The 20,266-nt window shown below is 48.6% G+C and overlaps 1 protein-coding gene across 2 annotated transcripts; it reads left to right on the plus strand.

Moving 5' to 3' along the window:
• Positions 1-714: 714 nt before the first annotated feature.
• Sall3 (spalt like transcription factor 3) lies at positions 715-17,422 on the plus strand. Of its 2 annotated transcripts, XM_050165049.1 has the most exons (4): positions 715-796; positions 12,127-15,021; positions 15,235-15,575; positions 16,991-17,422. In XM_050165049.1, the coding sequence occupies exons 1-4, from the start codon at positions 715-717 to the stop codon at positions 17,420-17,422; spliced, it is 3,750 nt and encodes a 1,249-aa protein (XP_050021006.1). The 2 variants fall into 2 exon arrangements, with proteins under 2 accessions (XP_050021006.1, XP_050021005.1); XM_050165048.1 differs by having other exon boundaries at positions 12,127-15,575.
• The last annotated feature ends 2,844 nt before the right edge of the window (positions 17,423-20,266 follow it).

The following is a 20,266-nucleotide window of genomic DNA, read 5'->3' on the forward strand; positions in this document are numbered from 1 at the left end:
GGGCGAGCTGAGCGGCGCGGCGACCCGCTGCAGAGGACCATAGGCAGTCGGCCGGCCGACGCGGAGCGAGCGCAGGCGGTGCGGCGCCCGATCGGCCGGGGCGAGACAAAGGCTCCGGGCCGGAGCCCTGCCCGTGGCCGCTCGCTCCGGGAGGGGCCGCCCGGCGGCGGCGGGGGGGGGGGCGCGGGCGACGGCGCAGGCACTCTATAAAGGGGCGAGCCCGGCGCGCCGGCAGAGACGGCGCCGCGCGGACGCCACCAAAGTTTGCAGCCTGCGCGGCGCGGAAGGTTCGTTGCCACGGTCCGCACCGCACCCCGGCCCGCCGAAGCCGCACCTGGGCAGTCGAGGAGCACGGCGCCCGAGCGCGGTCGCCGGAGCCCGAGATGTGAGCGGTGTGGGGCAGCGCGCACCCAGGTCCGCAGGCGCCGCGGCCCCTCCTCGCCAGCGCGGCTGCTAATTGCGGGAGCGGCCTCATTTGCATAGGCCGCCGGAGTCCGCTGGAGGCCGGCCAATCGGCGCGGCCCTCCGCTAATGGACATGCATTATTCACCAGCCTAATTGCTCAGCCCCATGCGCGGCCCGCGCAGCCGCCGCCACCGCCCCGCGCCCCGCGCCCCGCGCCCGCCCGGCCACCCCGCGTCCACCCCGAGCTGTCCCCGCCGGCCACCCCGCTGATGCCGCTGCCCCGCACGGGGCCGGAGCGCCGCTAGCAGCATGTCTCGGCGCAAGCAGGCCAAGCCCCAGCACCTCAAGTCGGACGAGGAGCTACCGCCGCAGGACGGTGCTTCAGAGCACGGTGAGGGCCGGGGACCTCAGGGTGGCCCGGAGTTCTGGGGCGCCCACCCAGGTTGGGAAGCGCGGGCGGTGGGAGCGACTGAGCGCATCTTGGAGTGGGAGAAAGTTCCCTGGTTCCCGTGAGCGAGTGCTAGCTAGGAGTCCGGTCCCTTGGCCAGTCTGGCCAACCGGGATCGGTACTCCGTCGAAGCGCGCGGCGCAGAAGAGTTGCGGGCCAAGTAAACTTGGCTCTGCTGCTCCGATTTGAGCTGCGCGCCGACTGAGCTGAGGCCAGGCCGGCTCCAGGATGGACCGGAATCGGCTGGGCCGGAGGCGGAGGCCAGCACGCCGAGAGCGGGCGGGAGGTCGTGGGGGGTGGGGTGGGGGTCCGGTCCGCGCTGCCACCCTTAGCTGCTCCTGGTCTCTGCGCCCCCACCCTGCTTCAGCGGGCCCGGATCCTCCAGAAGCTCCGGGACCCTGGGCTAGCTCAGTACTATCCCCAGGGCGGGCTCAGCAGCGGGGGACGCGCCCAGGGCTCACCTACCGCTGGACGCGGGCCCTGGAAGCCGCCGCCTGGCCAGCTTTGTTCGGCACCGCGCGTCCTGGTGCCCAGCCGGTGCTCGTCTGGAGCCTACCCGGGGCCCCAACGCCACCTCGGTGATCCCAGTCTCTGTTGCCTGTCCCCGATACCGCCAGCAGGCCGCCTCGGGTGACCCTTGGGCCGCGAACCCCGCGGTGTCCCAGAGCGTTGACAAATCCAATCATCCCTTTCGGAAGCAAGTGGGAAGTAAATGTCTCTTGGCCTTTCCTTAATGGCCGACTAGGGAATTGTGGGGCGCGAGCACAGCTGTTTTTCGGGGGCTAGTGCGTGCATGCGTTAGGACCTCAGCACGTTCCTGGCGGAATCCAAGTTTTCCCTTCGGCCTTTTCGTACTCTTTTGGATACACCGAAATCGAGCGATGGAGATACCTTCAGTTACTTCGCTGGTAGCAACTTCCTCTTCGAACCATCTAAAAGTGCAAGGCAGGCGCTAAGGAAGATGCGAAGTTAGTGTGGTTGAACTTTGGCACCCTAAAGTTTATGGCACCCTGAATCCTTGAGCCCCGGGTGCCAGTTTTAGCGCTCCATACCAGGGTCCCCAGGGCGCCAGCAAGGAGGCCGAGGAGGGGCAGCCGCGTATGACACGTACACCCCCCCCCCAACTAGTTCGAGGTGGAATAATTTATTCCTTAAAAGCCAACTTTTATGATCAACCTATTGTAAATTGTTTAGATGTAGATACTAAATAATCCTTTAACTAAGATTATATCACCTTCCAAAAAAAAATCAAACTCAAAACCCTAGCAAATAGGCGGAATTTAAGGGTTTAACATACAAGCGTTAAAGTTTGACAAAGCATGCAAGTCGCAGTAGAAAGTGAGAAAATGCCCACAGCAGCCCGGGGATGAATTAAATCAAATTGGACTCGTTGGGTCTTTTTGTTGCTGTGAGGTGAGGGAGCCGGCAGCTCTGCAGCCAAGTCAGCCAAGATTAGAACAGGCGATATGCTAAAAAGAAACGCTTGCATATGTTGGGTAGATTAGGGACAAAGAATCTTTTTGTCATGGAAATGGATTTTTTTTTGTTTTGTTTACTTCTTCACATAGAATTTCTCACACTTGGGTTGTTTTGTATTACCCTCAATGACTACATGATCAAATGAATGGATTTATTTCTGCCGAATGAGAAAGACAGTCTTTCCCTCAAAAGAACTACACTGCATCCCAGTGAGGAATTTTAAAGCTTCATTATTGCGGCTCCTGAATAGCTCAAAATCCGCTTTCACAGCCGCCCCAAAATGCAACAGTGTAAATACTTCTCCGCTTTGTAGGGTCGTTATCAAAATGTGCAATGTCTCCTTTTATTAAAGCATATTTTAATTAATAGAGTAAAACCTCATGTGTTTAACAGTTAACAAGCTGAGGCACTGTTGTTCATTTTTAATTTCGCTTCAGAAACGTGAGTGTGGTAAAGTTAATCGTGTAAACACGTCGGAGGATATATAACCCGGACAGTGTTGAAAACCCCAGATAGTCAATTATTTACGAGTTCTCTTTTGAATTCTGCTCGCTGCTCTAATTTATTTCGAGACACTCCCATATCCAGGTTTTCCATCCTTTCAGGACTGGCATTTTTATCCAGGCTGTGTTTTGCACAGTGGTTCAGACTTCTGTTCCCGAGGTTGCCACAGTTCCTCATCATATTTTGCAACAGGCCAAAAATAGCCTGTCTGAGGCTGAGCCCTAGAAAAGCAAATGTGCTATTCGGGTTTGAAGGATAGTTCAGGCAAACTATTAAAACAAGTTCTTTCTGATATAATTGTTCTGAAGCAGATTGTTCGTGGAGCATAAAAGATACTCTGTTTCCGCTAAAGCCAAGGAATGCTCTCGCTGTCTTAACTCTGAGATAACCAAGAAAAGTAGTTTTAAAAGAAAAAGATAAATGGTTGTGTAAACTAAATTACTCCATTGTCATTTCAAATTTTTAATTCTTTTTAGGGGCACAGGAAACAAATGTGTGCTGCATGAAGTTCTAAGTGAGCTAAGTCTACTACAGTGTTTTAGAAATGGAGTAAATGATTCCTTTGTATCACTTTGGGTGTGACGTGTTAATTAAAGCACTAGGTCCATCCTGCAGTAAAATTGAAGGCTTTTGTTAATGCCATACAGGACAGATACCATATGAAAAAAAAATGAGAATAGTGGAGAGCAAAGATACATAGTCATGTTGACTTCCAGTAGAAACTCTACATTTTTATAGTTTATTTTTCAGGATTTGATTTTTAGACAAACAATGGGAAGGGGGAAAAAAAAAAAACCAGCAATAGCTTTGGTTCTCTCCAGACCATAGCACTGAAGGAATGAATGACAGGTCTGAATGAAAACAAGCAATGCTTGCCTTGTGGAAAGTTCTGGAGTTACCTTGTGATAGCATTTTATTTTGAGTTACTGAGCCTTAAATCCCCAATAGAAACTGTCATTTTAAATTGCTTATTTGTGATTATTTCCCCTTTTAGAAATAAATGTGGTGCAGCTTTGGGGTTGAGTTAGATCTGTGCCACCGGTAATGATATCCTCTGAGCCAGCTCAACATTTTTGTTCTAAGAAAAACTCATTAAAACTTCCAGTGACAGTGCCGCGTGGAAGCCCCACCACGAACTTTCAAGACGGCAGCCATGTGCCGGCAAAAGGAAAAGAAAAGCAGTCCTAAAGATGCATTTCTCTGCCCTGGGAAAGTCTGTGTTTAAGGAAGAACAAAAGAATGTTGTAATTTAAAACAGTTTTGGGGGCGCATCTTCTTTGTGGCATCCACTACCTCGCGGTATTTTTATTTCCTACCAGTGTACAGTTTATGGCGATCTTAAAAACCTTTTCCAGTGTGGTGAGTCTGCGACCTAAGCACTAAGGCGTGGAATTCATAGACTGCTTAAGTTCAGGGAGAGAAAGCCACCCGTGCTCAGTGAAGGGATCTTTTTTTTTCTTTTATCTGTGTGTGCAGGGTTTGCCTCCAGCTCCCCCCACCCCCCCCACCCCCAAGCCTCACATTTACAATTCAGCATACCAAAAGGGACAAAACAGAAGCCACTTTCTTACATCCACTGGCAGATTGTTTTCTCTGAAACATGAAAGGTGGAAAGTAAGTGAAGGGGGAGAGGGGAGGGGGAGAATTTGCAAACATTCCTTTTTAAAGTAGCGCTCAAAAAACTTAACCTGTTTAAAAATGCGCACTCCTAAAATGGGTGCCAATTAATTCCACCTTAAGGAGAGCTGGTTGTGAGGCAAGAGTTAGGGAATTCTTAGAAGGGCTTGCTCTAAACTTTTCAAAGCTAAGCGGAATCCAGGGTTTTTGGACGCGTTAAACTGCAGGGAAGGGAAAGGTGTGGAGGAGCAGCGGGAATTATTTAGCGTGCTGAGGATTTCTTTGTATCCAGAATGATGGGGGAAAGAGACAAAAGTGGGTCAGCTTTCATATTCAACTCTGCCACCCTTCTCCCGGTAGGCTTAAGAACATTTTCTTTGGGGATAGGGAATGCAGCAGACAGAGCCAAGATTTTTGTTCTGTGAACTGACCATCAGCTGGAATTTAGCATTCTTATGTGTAAGTATTGGCACAAGGTCTCTTGTAAGTAAATTAAAAATCCTTTAGGCTGCTTGTGGGCTTTTCAGCATCTTTTAATACAGTGACATAGTTCTGAGTGCCATTTTTAAAAATAATACAGTCAAGGAAGGGTTTCCCTTTTTTCTGTTTTCCTTTACTGTTTTATTGGTTTCTCTTGTCCTCCTTGGTTTCTTGACTAGCTGCCAGTATAAGAAACACCAGTGAATTTTAGACAATCTCATGAAGATGTGAGCTAATACTACTGCTGGTGGGACACTATTGTAATTACAATGTATAATTACATGCACTGCACATTTCATATACAATCTATGTGAACATCGAATTTTAGGAATTACTTTAAGAAAAATGTTTTAAAAGTATTTTTTGTTTTTTTTTCTCTTGTAATTTCAACACAGTTATGGTTTAAGATGCAGTTAATTGTATGACTGCCAAACAAGGCAAGGCATACTCCAGAAAGTGAAAAATACAGTTTTTTTTTAAACAAAATAATGAGATGACCTTTATGCTTGAGACTAAGATTGATTTGTTTCTTAATTAAAGGAAGGGAGTTCTGGCCACCAGAGGAAGCTGATGGTGCCCGAGCGTTTTCTCCTCTGAGGGTGGACCTTTTCTCTCACCTCTAGCCTAGTTTTGCGTGCTCTCTAGGAGGTTCAGCCCCTTTTGCATTCTTTGAAAGTCTGGTGACTTCATGGTATGGCTTGGAACCTTTTTAAAGTGTGGTTCTAGGAAAGGTGGGTGGCCTAAAGCTGGCCGGCTTGCGCCTTCTCTCCCTGAAGGTGAGTCCTTGGGAGTGCTGTGACAAGCCTTTGCCTGCTTCGCCCTGCCAGGACGGCCACTAGATGTCAAGCTCATAATACAATTAGTGCATGTGTGCTGTTGACCTTGGCAACAGGACTCAGCTCTGTTCTGTTAAGTGTGAACTCCGAGTCTGTGCTAACTAGAGATCCCATGAGTTTGCTCCGTGCGGTCCAGGCTTATCAAATGCCATCCAGTTCAGCACAAGTGTTTATAGCTCTTGGAAGAAGAGAAACTGGCTTGCTTTTGTGTTGCCATTACATCTTGAACGGTTTAATTAACCCTGCAGGTGCCAGGGCACTTTGTCCTCATTCCTCAGCATTACGGGTCCTCAGAGTGGCCTCCGCCGGAGCTGTTTGATAATAGTCTTGTATAATTTGTACACATGCACAGTCACTGGCATCATGGGGTGGGTGGTGGCTTTTCCAGGATGACTTTCTGCTTGTATGCAAATTTCTCCCATAGAAATGAAACGGCATCGCGAAGTCATGGCAGATGATGGAAAGGATGTTACTGCCTAGTCCAGGTGCCTGAAGCCAAATGCTCACAGGTGATCGCGGCCTCTTTCCTAGTTGTATGACTAGGGCTATTTTAATGGAGGCATTTTTGCACCAAATGCATTTTGCTTGCTCACTCGATCTCTCCCCCTCCCCCAACTAAGTGGTGGGGGGATGGGACGGTTTGTGCATACTCTGTTAGTGGATTGCAATGGAATAGACACTTTCTAGGAGAAATGTCATAAAATGATGTGGAATACTTTGTATCAAATCTTGGAGTTCTCTGTACTTAAACAGCTCACCACCTTCACCTGAAGCGACTTAACAAAACCTTGTTTTCAGCTTGCTGGCTTCTGCTGGCATGTCTCAGGTCTGTGCTTCTCCTGAAGCACAAATAGTGATGTGCGTGTGAGCCAAGCATGGCAGCTGGGTGAAAGGACGATTGTGCAAGCTTGAAGTGCACCAAACATCTTTTTATCGAAGTCACTGTGTGTGTGTGTGTGCTGCTGCCTCAACTTCGTGTCCCATAAAGAGACAGTGTTTCTGTCCCTGGAGCCTCACCTCACAGATTAAAACTGACCCAGTTTAAACAGTAGATGCCTGGGGCCTGTGCCACAGGTGGTCGTGACTTAACAAATTTGTGATGTGGACCAGTGAGTAAGAAGGAGCGTGTGGGTCAGTGCCGCGCGCTGAGCATAGCAAGACTGCCCTCCACCGTTCAGCTCTGTGAGCACACGCGCTTTCCAGGTCTGGGGGAGAAGGACAGAAATTTTTCTTTTGCGCCTGGAATTTCTTCTACATTGTTAAACACAGTGGGGGTCTCTATTTGTCTCCTCCTGTGACACAGCTTGGGCTCAGTATGGCGATAATTCATCTTTCTTTATGGGATTCAAAGCTATCATAAGGAGTTAAAAAGAATTAATTTGCAAGAAAATAAGTGTCTCCTAAGAGTTTGGGGGAAACTTGAGAAATGCTTGCTACATTTTTAAGAGATGGAAAGACAAAGAAAAAAAGTAGGGCTTCCTGTCCCGAAGACCCACCTGGCATTTTAAAGTTAATAGTTAAAGAGGGGACGTTTAACGTGCCTCCCTCTGTACTAAACAAGTCTGCCTTCTCCCATTGTTAATTGTGCTGAATTAAAATTGTGTAATAAAAATGTAGCAAAATAAAGGAAACGATAAATCAGCAATTTTAGTGCTTCTTTGAAATGGGTGAAATTCTTGACCCTTCTGGAAAGAGAAAATAAAAATAACCCTTGCTAAGAGCTGTGCATAAATATTTGTATAGAGAAAGCGTGGCATCTCAAATATCTTTATGCACTGCGATGTCTTTCACACGTGGCCTGGAAAAGATCGTGTTCTAGAAGACAGAGAAAGCATGGTGCCGTTTTCCACAGCTAACCAGGAGTGAGAGCTGTGATCGGTGAGGATGCACCGGGAACCGGCGGGTTGTTATTAAACATGCCGTGTTGTCCGTGCGTGGAAAAACGCGCGTGTTTCTAAGAGGAGTGCCCTGAAGCTAACTGCCTTGTGGTTTTCTCTGAGGGGTTGTGGGCCTTCCCCTTCTCCTCTACCAGCCAAAGGCATGACTGTCACTCAAGGTGGAGTTAGGAACCCTAGGTTCTGAGATGACTATAAATCGGCCACAAATTTCCTATTCGTCCTCCTCGGTGGAGGTGACTGGTTTCCAGGGTACTGAGGACTGTGTGGTCCTTCCGCAGTTCTCTTCATCTGGCAGCCACCTTCACCTCCTGGTCCCCAGACAGGAGGAAGGCCTTCCAGGAGGGAGATCCAACACTCAGATGGTACACTTGGCCAACTGGTTAGCATTTTCTCTCCTCGGTGTGTAACTAACTGTCTGTAACCTTTAAGTACTACTGTAAAATGCCTGCATAGTCGCTGTGTAGTTGGTTTCAGATCTTATTGCTGAGCCACCAGCAGGCAACAATACAAGTTACTTTGACACAATTGAGAATGTTTAGAATGCTTGTTTTTGAATCCTCTCCTCAAAAGAGAGAGAAATAAAAACATACATTGCTAATAAATTTTCAAAGTTTTTTTTACTGTCCTTTTGAAGCATGTGCCTCCCTGACTCTGGTTACCCGTAAATTAAGCAATACTAACTGGTGGGCTAATAACTTTTGAGCATGGTGGCCAGTTCAGAATGTTACTTAAAGAGAAACATGGATATAGTCTTGGCTCTCCAGGAAGGCAGACGTAAAGGACACTAGCAGCAATTTGATAGAATTATAAACTGCAGTCAGGGTGACTGGCTGGGTTTTCTGTTATAAAAAAAACAGTAATATCAGCTTCACACATAGACACTGTAATGTACGCAGTGTCAAAAGCAGGTTAGAGATTGATTTCTCTCACTCTCTGTAGAACACATTGGAGGTCAGTACTTGGACTCTTTTGAGTCAGTAGACTATGTCACTACAGAGAGTCCTTTCCTTACTGTGTTCAGATATTGCCTGACTGTTCGTTCAGCTAAAGAGTGTTTTGTTGCTTAAAAACATTTCAAATATACGCAAGCAAATTCAGTTCCATAGAGGAAATCATGAGTCTTAATAAGTTTCTGCTTGTCTCTAACTTTTATAAAAGAGGTCTAGTTCCATTCGAATTTGGAAATCATAGCCGTAGCTTGAGCATGTGAGACCTACCGTGTTAAGTGGTAATTCTAATTTATTTGCGCCAATAAGAAATGCAAATTGTTTTAGAAGAATTTTTCCCCTTGCTAACTGTAGTTTTTAAGATCACTCTTTTGCCAAAAGTGAAATTCGTGATGAAGCTTGGCTCATAAGCAAATTGTTGCCAGGCTTTGGTTTCCTTGGACTCAGTAACATAAAGAACTGTTAAGGGTCCAAGGGGTCAGAATGCCTTTTCCTTACAATTTCCTCCTTCCATTTGGTGGAGGATCGTTTTACTTTGAACAAAATATCTAATGTTGAGATCATTGTCACTTAAGACTGAATTAAACAAAATGACATTATTTGGCAGAACCTGCTTATATATTCCACGCACACATCAGAGAGCTGGGAAACGCTTGTAATTTACCAGCCCTTGCTGTGGAGGAAAAAAATAAAATAAAATTACCTGAGGGGGTCCTTCTCAGCTTCAGTGCGTCTGGAAGTGAACCCTAAAAACACTTAACACAGAAAAAACTAATGGGAATGTAAAACTGCACATCTTTAAGGTGAATAGAGGTTTGTTTGGGTCGAGACCCCCCTGAAAAGCCCGGTTCTCTGAGTCGCGCTATGCTCTCTTATAAGGAAAATCTGGGAAAGTTCATTTGCGAAGGTATAAGTCACAGTTATGTAAATTAATTCTCTCCACTTTGGATGCACTTTAAGTGATCTGAGTCAGCCTACTTTGCAGCATTCTCTGAATGCATTGTCCCTAGAGCATACTAAATATAGAGAAAAGGTATTCTTTTCATAAGATTTTGTTTGATTTCATAAAATTTAAAGTATGCATGCCTTCAGTTTTAAGCATTGTACATTCTGTTCATTTTTATCTTCTTAAAGGAGGTGCCTATGGACAATATTTCAAGGCAGTAGCAATTTTTAATGTTTTGGCATTTCCTTTTTTTAGAAAGTATAGGAATTATACTTTTTCTATCATAGCTTTGCACATTGGAAAGCAACTTTTTAAAGTCAGTCCCCTGCTTAGCTATTTCTGTGCATCTGTCTTACGGCTTAATGCAAATGAGCTTTCTAATGTCTGCTGAGGTACATATAAATATATGTGTGTATATTTATGTATCTGTGATATGTATATGTTTTTAAGAACATTGTGCAGTTAAAGAAAAAATCATAGATACATTTTTTGGCATTTTGTTAAAACTTTTTAAATTAAGTTACTGGAATTTTGAGGAACTCATCGTTTTTTGTTTTGTTTTGCTTATTCAATGATTAAAAAATCCTAGCCTCCCCCAGCCCTGTTCCATGACCTTAACCAGGTTTACAATTAGTTTCGCATACACTGAGCAAAGTTGAGCATGGAGTATTTGTTTCCTTAATGTGCCTATCTGCTATATAAATCGGCTGTGTCTTTGCTCCCAGCTACCCTCAACCTCATTACAGATACCTATTACGTTCCTTCCCCCATGCGGTAATGAGACTGCTTGCTGCAGCATGCTCTTCGCTCTGAGTTTAGTTTAAAAGTCTATGGGGTTTATGGGCTGCAGCTCTGACTTCTTTCCCCTTCAAATGGCTTAGCCAGTTAAGAAAATGCTAATTGAATGCTGCTAATCATTTTTAAAGGCATGTAGAAATTACCTGGAAATAATGGCCTCGTGGAACACAGCAGAGCAGCCACAAAAATATTTTTATTTCATTTTCCAAGAGAGAAGCAGTGGGGTTTCCTGGACAAAATTAAAAAAAAAAAAAAACCAGATTTCTCTGCTCAACATATAACTGAATTAATCCCCCCCCCCCCAAAAAAAAAACCTTAAAAATGTTAGAGACTTTTTAGCAAGTCCACGTGTAATGTCACCAGTGCTTTTTCGGATGGGACTGAAGGATGTTTTGTTCTCAGGCTCAACTTCGCACATCTAACAAAGAACTGATTTGCCTGTGACATTTGCTCTGTTCAACGGATCTGTTGGTGTCACTCCATCTGCAAGCTGGAAAAAAAAAACAGGAAAAAACAAAAAACAAAACAAAACAAAAAACCTTCTAGTCAGTGGCACCCAAGCTGGTACACAAAACCAGGTTGCAGTGGGCATCTCTCCCCACCACAGTGACCCAAAAAAGCCAAAGCCAAAAGTGTCACTGGGTGTCGATTTCTCGTTCCCATACAGCTATTTATTTGATCAGGTGTGAATTAGAGTTGTTCATTAAACACGGTTGTTATTCGGCACAAGAGGGTTAGGAGACAGAGGAAGTAGCTGCCTACAACAGTAATTAAACATGTGTAACCAATTAGAGGCTTTTCCACGATGGTGCAAGCATATAATTTGCTAAGTCTTTCTATGAGCATGGATGAAAATAGGTACAAAAAGTGTGTCTGACTGCAACATTCTCATGCTAAACATGTCAACATAAATGAACTTTAAATATATAATTCCTGGTTTGTTAACAAACCACTGAACTCTATTGGCTAATCACAATAACATGTAATTTCAAGTTCATTTCGCCAAAGAATATTGCATCTGACAGAGCCGATTAATTGTACTAAACATGATTCATTTTTAGGCCTAGTGTATATTGATAGTCATCTGGCAAGTCCTAAAGTGTAGAGGGCCTCTGCCTTCCAAAAGAGCCAAGAGGTAGGAGAGAGAAGGACACCACCATTAGGATCCGAAGAAGCGCTTGTAGTTTCTTTCTTGTGTTCACAAATCATAGTATTTAGCCTAAATTTCCTACGTGAAATAAATGCCTATTGATTCCAAAGGTTCTGGAGGATCATGTTGATCGGCACCGCCTCAGCTGGGCTTAGCGATGATGAATCCACACCACACCGGCTTCCTGTCAGGTGCCGGTGTGTGGGAAAGGTTACGGCTTAGCTCCGGCGATGTTAAGTGAACTGGCAGAGGCGTCTCTAATTTTGTTGGAAATGAGGAAGCCCATGGTAAAGGGGAATCCTAATGAGCCCGTCGAAGGCTGGCTTTGTACCCAACAGACAGGGTGGCTGCGGATTGTATGAAGATATTGGAAATCGATGGCTTCTATGGAATTTCATTAAGAAGCAGTATCCACAATTGATAGAGCCTCATAATTTGATGGATTGTGCTAAGAAAATGATTAGCTAGCTAGAAAGAGTCATAGAACACACACGCTGGGACGTCAGAAATGTTGAAGTGGGGTAATTTGTACAAAATAAAAAATATTGATTTTACTGATGTGCAAAATTTTGAAATGGAGGGCGGCTGTCTGGCTGATGTAATCTCTTGGTTTCCTAGGCGTCCCCGGGGACGGTGCTGAGGACGGGGAGAGCGGCAGTGAGAGCAGGAGCGGCGGCGAGGAAACCAGCGTGTGTGAGAAGTGTTGTGCAGAGTTCTTCAAGTGGGCAGACTTCCTGCAGCACAAGAAGACTTGTACTAAGAACCCACTGGTGCTGATCGTGCATGACGATGAGCCAGCGCCGCCCTCCGAGGACTTTCCAGAACCTTCTCCCGCCAGCTCGCCCAGCGACCGCACTGAGAGTGAGGTGGCTGAGGAGGTGGCACCCACGGAGGGCAGCGAGGTGAAGGCTCCAGCAAAGGAGGCTGAGCCCATGGATGTGGAGGCATCAACAACGGACAAGGGCCCTCCGGGCCCAGGTGTGCCCCCACCGCCGCCTGCACTGCCACCACAACCGGAACCCGTGGCCTTCAGCATGCCTAGCACCAATGTGACGCTGGAGACCCTGCTCAGCACCAAGGTGGCGGTGGCACAATTCTCCCAGGGTGCACGTGCGGGCGGCACGGCAGGCGCCGGAGGCACCGTGGGCGCTGTGGCCATCCCCATGATCCTAGAGCAGCTGGTGGCGTTGCAGCAGCAGCAGATCCACCAGCTCCAGCTCATTGAGCAGATCCGCAGCCAGGTGGCCCTGATGAGCCGCCAGCCCGGGCCTCCACTGAAGCCCTCGGCCAGTGCCCCTGGCACCGCCTCGGTACAGCTGCAGGGCCTGGCTCCACACACAGCTCTCCAGCTTTCCGCTGGACCCGCCACTGCCTCTGCCGGCTCAGGCTCCACCCTGCCAGCGCCCTTCGATGGCTCCCAGCACCTGTCTCAGCCTGCCTCTGGCACGAGCACTCCCGGCAGCGCCAGTGCTGCCCCCACCGAATCCGGGGCACACCCCGCCTGCAGCACTGGCCCTGCTCCGGGAGTCGTGGCCGCAGCTTCCAGTACAGTGGGCAACACAGTGCAGCCCCAGAATGCATCTACGCCCCCGGCCCTGGGTCCCGGGCCTCTCCTCAGCTCAGCCTCCAGCCTGCCAAACCCTCTGCTACCTCAGACTTCATCCAGCAGTGTCATCTTCCCCAACCCCCTGGTGAGCATCGCTGCCACAGCCAATGCTCTGGACCCGCTGTCGGCTCTCATGAAACACCGCAAGGGCAAACCCCCTAACGTGTCAGTGTTCGAGCCCAAGGCCAGTGCCGAGGACCCTTTCTTTAAGCACAAGTGTAGGTTCTGTGCCAAGGTCTTCGGCAGCGACAGCGCCCTGCAGATTCACTTGCGTTCCCACACTGGGGAGCGGCCCTTCAAATGCAACATCTGCGGGAACCGCTTCTCCACCAAGGGCAACCTTAAGGTCCACTTCCAGCGGCACAAGGAGAAGTACCCCCACATCCAGATGAACCCCTATCCTGTCCCAGAATACCTCGACAACGTGCCCACCTGCTCCGGCATCCCCTATGGCATGTCCCTGCCCCCAGAGAAGCCAGTGACCACCTGGCTGGACAGCAAGCCAGTGCTGCCCACTGTGCCCACATCAGTAGGGCTGCAGCTACCCCCAACTGTCCCTGGCACCCACAGCTACACCGACTCCCCCAGCATCACCCCCATCAGCCGTTCCCCACAGAGGCCCTCTCCAGCATCCAGCGAATGTACCTCTCTGTCTCCGGGCCTCAACAATACTGAGTCTGGTATCCCAGTGAGGCCGGAGTCACCCCAGCCGCTCCTCGGTGGGCCTTCAGCTACTAAAACGGAGCCAGTCAGCCTGCCTTGCACTAGTACAAGGACGGGGGATGCCCCTGTGGTGGGCGGGCAGGTCAGTGGATTGCCCACTTCAACTGCCACCACTGTCACAGACAGCACCTGTGCAAGCCTCGGGAGCCCCGGACTTCCGGCTGTTTCTGACCAGTTCAAGGCCCAGTTTCCTTTCGGCGGGCTGCTTGACTCTATGCAAACGTCAGAGACCTCGAAACTGCAGCAGCTGGTGGAGAACATCGATAAGAAGATGACTGACCCGAACCAGTGCGTCATCTGCCACCGTGTGCTGAGCTGCCAGAGCGCCCTGAAGATGCACTACAGGACACACACGGGGGAGCGGCCCTTCAAGTGCAAGATCTGTGGGCGCGCCTTCACCACCAAGGGCAACCTGAAGACGCACTTTGGGGTGCACCGTGCAAAGCCCCCACTCCGAGTGCAGCACTCGTGCCCCATCTGCCAGAAGAAGTTCACCAATGCCGTGGTGCTGCAGCAGCACATCCGCATGCACATGGGGGGCCAGATCCCAAACACGCCGCTGCCCGAGGGCCTGCAGGAGGCCATGGATGCTGAACTGCCCTTTGACGAAAAGAACGCAGAGACCCTCAGCAGCTTCGACGATGACCTTGATGAGAACTCCATGGAGGAGGACTCGGAGCTGAAGGACACGGCCAGCGAGTCATCTAAACCACTTCTCTCCTATTCGGGGTCCTGCCCGCCCTCACCCCCATCTGTCATCTCCAGCATTGCTGCCCTCGAGAATCAGATGAAAATGATCGACTCGGTCATGAACTGTCAGCAGCTGGCCAGCTTGAAATCAGTGGAAAACGGGTCTGGGGAAAGTGACCGCTTGAGCAATGATTCCTCCTCCGCGGTAGGTGACCTGGAGAGCCGCAGTGCAGGCAGCCCCGCTCTGTCTGAGTCCTCATCCTCCCAGGCTCTGTCGCCAGCTCACAGTAATGGTGAGAGCTTCCGTTCCAAGTCACCAGGTCTTGGCCACCAGGAGGATCCCCAGGAGATCCCACTGAAGACTGAAAGGCTGGAGAGCCCACCCCCCGGCCCAGGAAATGGAGGTGCCCTGGACCTGACAGCGGGCCACCCTGGGCGGCCACTCATCAAGGAGGAGGCCCCTTTCAGCCTGCTGTTCCTGAGCAGAGAGCGGGGTAAGTGTGTGAGCACTGTGTGTGGTGTCTGTGGCAAGCCCTTTGCTTGCAAAAGCGCGTTGGAAATCCACCACCGCAGTCATACCAAGGAGCGGCCATTTGTCTGCACGGTCTGCAGGCGAGGCTGCTCCACTATGGGTAACTTAAAGCAGCACTTACTGACACACAAGTTGAAAGAGCTGCCTTCTCAGTTTGACTCCGACTTTACTCTAGGTCCCAGCCACAGCACACCTAGCCTGGCCTCCAGCCCCGCGCCCACCATGATCAAAATGGAAGTGAACGGTCACAGCAAGGCCATCGCACTGGGTGAGGGCCCAGCCCTACCAGCTGGAGTCCAGGTCCCCACTGGGCCCCAGACAGTGATGAGCCCTAGCCTGGCACCCATGCTGGCACCCCCACCACGGCGGACACCCAAGCAACACAACTGTCAGTCATGTGGGAAGACCTTCTCCTCTGCCAGTGCCCTGCAGATCCATGAACGCACCCACACCGGGGAGAAGCCCTTCGGTTGCACCATCTGCGGCAGGGCCTTCACCACCAAGGGCAATCTCAAGGTAAGAGGGCCACAAACGTGAGGCTATGGCCAAGCCACATGGCCCCTGTGGATGGCCCTGCACCCCGTGTCTAAGCAGAGATTCTGGCTTCACACTCTTATGTATGTAGACACGTGTGGAATGGGTTGGTTGTACAGTATGAGTGTAGATAGTATGTGCTTGTGTATACATGTGTGTATATGAGTAATGAACATATGCACATGCATGTACACACACTCAAAAAAAGTGCATCCCATTTAAATAGCAGTAAGTGAGTCCATGAGGCTCATGTCTGCCTGCTCCCCCCGCCCCCATGGTATCAGCCTGCTCCAGAGCCTCAAGGTCATGGCAGACACGTGGTGAGCAGGCCCAGGATTAAAAGCTCTTGAATCTTGGTCCTTAAACAAAATGAATTTGGTCCTTAAATTTAGCATAGAGCAAAACGAGACTTGTTCTGTGAATTCTAGAATGTTCTGTTGTCTGTGTGGCTGCAGACAGGGCCCTGGGAGGGGAGGGACACCAGGTGAGAGGTTTCCCACCATGTGAAGCCTGCTGAAGACCAGGTACAGATGGGTGTTCTCACTGACTGCTGGCAGGTGCCGCCGCAGGCCACTCCCCGTTCCAGGCTTCAGCCAAGCAGACACCACCTTTGCGGGGCTAAAATAGTTCCTCTCTAAAGAAAGCCAGGGGCCAATCCCTGTGGTTTCTGTGCTGGCCCAGTGCTGATGGGACAGGAGCCTCCTGAGGACCGTGCGCTCTGGCTGGCCCACGAGGTCTTAGTGCTCTCTTTTCTTGTTTGAAAGAAAGCAAGAGAAGAGAAGGACAGTCAAAGAGTTCAAGTTTAAGACCTTTTACAAGCTTGAACATGGACTTGGGGTGGGGGGTCGGGGGGGGGGGCTGAGTCTAGTCTGCTTGTTGAGTTCCAGGCCCGTGGCAGTCCTTACCTCCCCCTACCCAAAAAAGGTGTAGTATGGTTGAAGAATAACCAGAAGTTGTCCACTGACCTCCAAATGTAGACATTGAGGTGGGGATGGATGAAGCAGTGGAAAGGTCCTTTCTCCTTGAAGCTCTAAAACCTTCTCAAGCAGTCTTGGGGGAGGGGATGTTGGTGTCTAACAAGTTTGTCCATTTACATGCTGGTTGTGCTTTTTAGAGTCACAGAATGCAATACTGCGCATATTGTACAAGGTGCCCAGGCGAGCCCACCTAACTGCATTCTGTTGCCTAACTGCATTCTTTTTAGAGTCACAGAATGCAATACTGCGCATATTGTACAAGGTGCCCAGGAGAGCCCACCTAACTGCATTCTGTTGCCTCCATGCTAGAATGCATGCTTAGAATGCAAATAAGTCACACGAAACATTGAGACCAAGACACTGCTGCTTGTCAGTTCTAGACTTGCTTACTTGTGGCTTGTTTCTCCGTGTCTCCCACAGGTACACATGGGCACCCACATGTGGAACAATGCACCTGCAAGGCGTGGCCGCCGCCTGTCTGTGGAAAATCCCATGGCCCTGCTTGGTGGTGACGCTCTGAAGTTCTCTGAGATGTTCCAGAAGGACCTGGCGGCTCGGGCCATGAACGTTGACCCCAGCTTTTGGAACCAGTATGCCGCTGCCATCACCAATGGACTTGCCATGAAGAACAATGAGATTTCTGTCATCCAGAATGGAGGCATTCCTCAGCTCCCAGTAAGTCTAGGCGGAGGTGCCATCCCGCCTTTGGGTGCCATGGCTGGTGGGGTGGACAAGACACGCACTGGCAGTAGCCCGCCCATTGTCAGCTTGGACAAAACAAGCTCAGAGACGGGAGCCAGCCGGCCATTCACAAGGTTCATTGAGGATAACAAGGAGATTGGAATAAACTAGTCAGATATACTTCAGACTTCTCCCTCCTGCTCCATCCCAAGTCCACAGTTTGAGCATCAGGCTTTGGACCCCACATGCCTGGGCTTTCACTAATGTTTTATCCATGACAGGAAATACCTGCACCGTGTGGCTGCTGTAAGGTGGCCTGGTGAGTGCCCCTTGGCGCGTCTTCAACAGTTTGACTGTTCTTGAGAACTCTGCAACCTTTTAAGCAAATTTCAGACAAAGGCTTAAGTGCTTGGAAAACTGCCTTAGGAACAGAAAGAGCTCAGACCATATCTACTTCATTGCTCCTAGAACCTAGTGACCCCCTCGTGTGGGGGAGCAGGGTCCCCTGTGGTAATCGAGTGAGCTGTATTCCATGGTTTTGTTCAAATTCTGTAGGCACTTGAACTCTGTTTTAGGGACTCTTCATCTTGAGGAAGCAGCTCAGTGCTTCAAATGCTGTGTGTTATGACAGTCTCTTCGTCTATAGTATTTATGTTAAGATTATGCGGGTAACAGACAATAAAATAACCCAACCTTAAATGAGGATCTTGTATCACAGAATACATCTGGCTACATGATTTTTTTTAAAGCAAGAGTTGCTTTATTATAAATAAGTGGATTAATTAAATGCAGGCAAAATTGTGACGTTCTATTGGGAAAGATAGCATGCTTTTTGTGTGCAAGTACCTGTCAGTAACACCCCCCTCCCCTTTTTTTAATTTAAATGTTTGTAGCTGCTATGTGAACGGTTGTTCTCTAGTGTGGTCTGTAGCCCAGCAGTTGATTGGGAACAAGTTACAGACAAGCATCACCGTAAAATGATTCGCAGCATTATAAACAGTTGTGAGTAAATATTTCGCATTATCGACGCTGTATAATAAAGAGGTAATGTTTGTATAATGTGGTTGCAAATCTTAATTTATACAATTGCACTTTTAGTATTTTGTATTAGGGAGGTTTGTCTATAATTTGAGAATTTACAAAAGATGTAAAGTATTTTATAAATAGTACCTCGGTTTAAAGAAAATGGAGAAAAAAATATGTCACAGTTTGTTTTGTCTTAAAGTTGAACGTGAGAAATCTATGCTGTTTGAGCAGAGAAGCCACCAAGGCTTGTCAGCACCTCAATAAAATAAGGCCTGCCATTTCTTAAATTAACCTGATTTATTTAACTTTTCTACAAAACCCATTGAAAAACTGTGAGCACCCTACCAAAACTTTGACAAATTGATCTTAGTTCTGTGACATAGAAAAGAAAAAAAAAAACAAACCCAACAGAGTGAACATTGTGTAGGTGTGACTTACTGTAGGCTCGCCTCTTCCTCCCACACACATGAGATGTGACTGCCTCATAGCTCTGGCCATGGCGTGAAGGAGAACCGTGAGTGTCTGGCAGTAGTCAGTCATAGCTTTGACGTTTTCTGAGTCCATGAGTTATTGTCTTTCCAAGAGCCAACACAGTGCAGTGTCCTGATGATCCAAAAAAGTCTTTGCTGATGACTTGTCTAAACCGCATGCAGTGAGCAAAGAGGCCAGATGCAGGGAGGCGGGGCTGAACCCAAACTTGACCGTCAGTGTTGTGTGTACTACCTCATTTTCGTGCATTGCAAGCATGCTGGGATGTGACACGATGACCTCCCCACAGAATTGCTCAAGACGTAGGTAGCTGGGGACCTCGACAGGGAGTGGTCTGCGCCTGGAGGCTGAAGCAGACAATGTGAGACAGACGGATAGAGCAGTCACCTCAAACAACTGAATCAACAGGAAAAGGCGCTGCAGGGGAGTGACTACCGCTGGCCTGCTGGCCCGTGGCTGAGCAGAGAGCATCTGGGGCTCCTTATCTGTTTCTGTCTTTGGAAATGAACACGGAACTCTCTGACTCTCTTTTCCACATAGTGAGATGGAGCGTCTCCAGGCCATGCCATCTCTTGCTGGGGGACGGGACCGGGTGCTTCGGCTTTGGGAAAAGGAAGAAAAGTGGCTAATGTTGCCGGGCTCTGGGCAGTTGAACGTCTTGTTATTTATCTGTGTCCTGGTGTGTTTGTCCCCACTCTCGGTTGGTATTTGGCACCATGTTAGTGTTCTTCTCTCAAAACGATGTGTATATAACTTAAGAGAAATGTAAAGCATTATAACTGAGATGGCTGAGGAAGGTGCCGTGACCACCACCATTCTGTGTTCAGGGCCGGCTGTCCCTCTGCGTGGTGAAGAGAGACACTATTTTTATAAATGTAAAACCACGCGGGGCGAGGGCCACCCGGAACCAGCCAGGCTGTTTCGTAGATCCAATATATTTTATGATTAAATCTTGTGGCTTGACACATCTACTGACTGAAATGGATGTCTTAGTCTAGGTTACTATTTTTGTCATATGAACCGAATAAAATGCAGGATGTCATATTATTTCTGAAGTGTGTCCCCTGATTCTTCTTGGTGGAATTTGCAGTGCTGGTCACTGGTGGTGAACGGGCGTCTGTGGTGTTTTCCACGGGAAAAGTCAGCAAGGGTTGACAACATAAATCTCAGCAATGTCTAGGAGTACTTAGATTGATCTTGAATTTTTTTTTTTCCCCAGTGCTGGGTATAGCGCCCAGGGCCCTGTACGTGCGTGATATCCAAGCACCCTGCCACTCGTCCGTATATCCTTCCTCTCATTTCTTTTTTATTTTTCCCCAAATAAAAATAAATCTCATTGTGGATATTGTTTTCCTTCTGTCGTGGGAGACAGTGCAGTAGAGATGCCTGCCGGAGAGTCCCAGCCATGCTGGGGACTGCCTTCCCGTCGTCTGCGCTGAGGGGACATAGCAGCTCCCAGGTCACTTGAACAAATAGATGCTCTCGAATTAGGAAGTACAA

The sequence above is a fragment of the Alexandromys fortis genome, unplaced genomic scaffold, assembly GCF_014885135.2.
Source record: "Alexandromys fortis isolate MF-2015 unplaced genomic scaffold, M_Fortis_MF-2015_v1.1 scaffold_160, whole genome shotgun sequence".
Classification (NCBI taxonomy): Eukaryota; Metazoa; Chordata; class Mammalia; order Rodentia; family Cricetidae; genus Alexandromys; species Alexandromys fortis.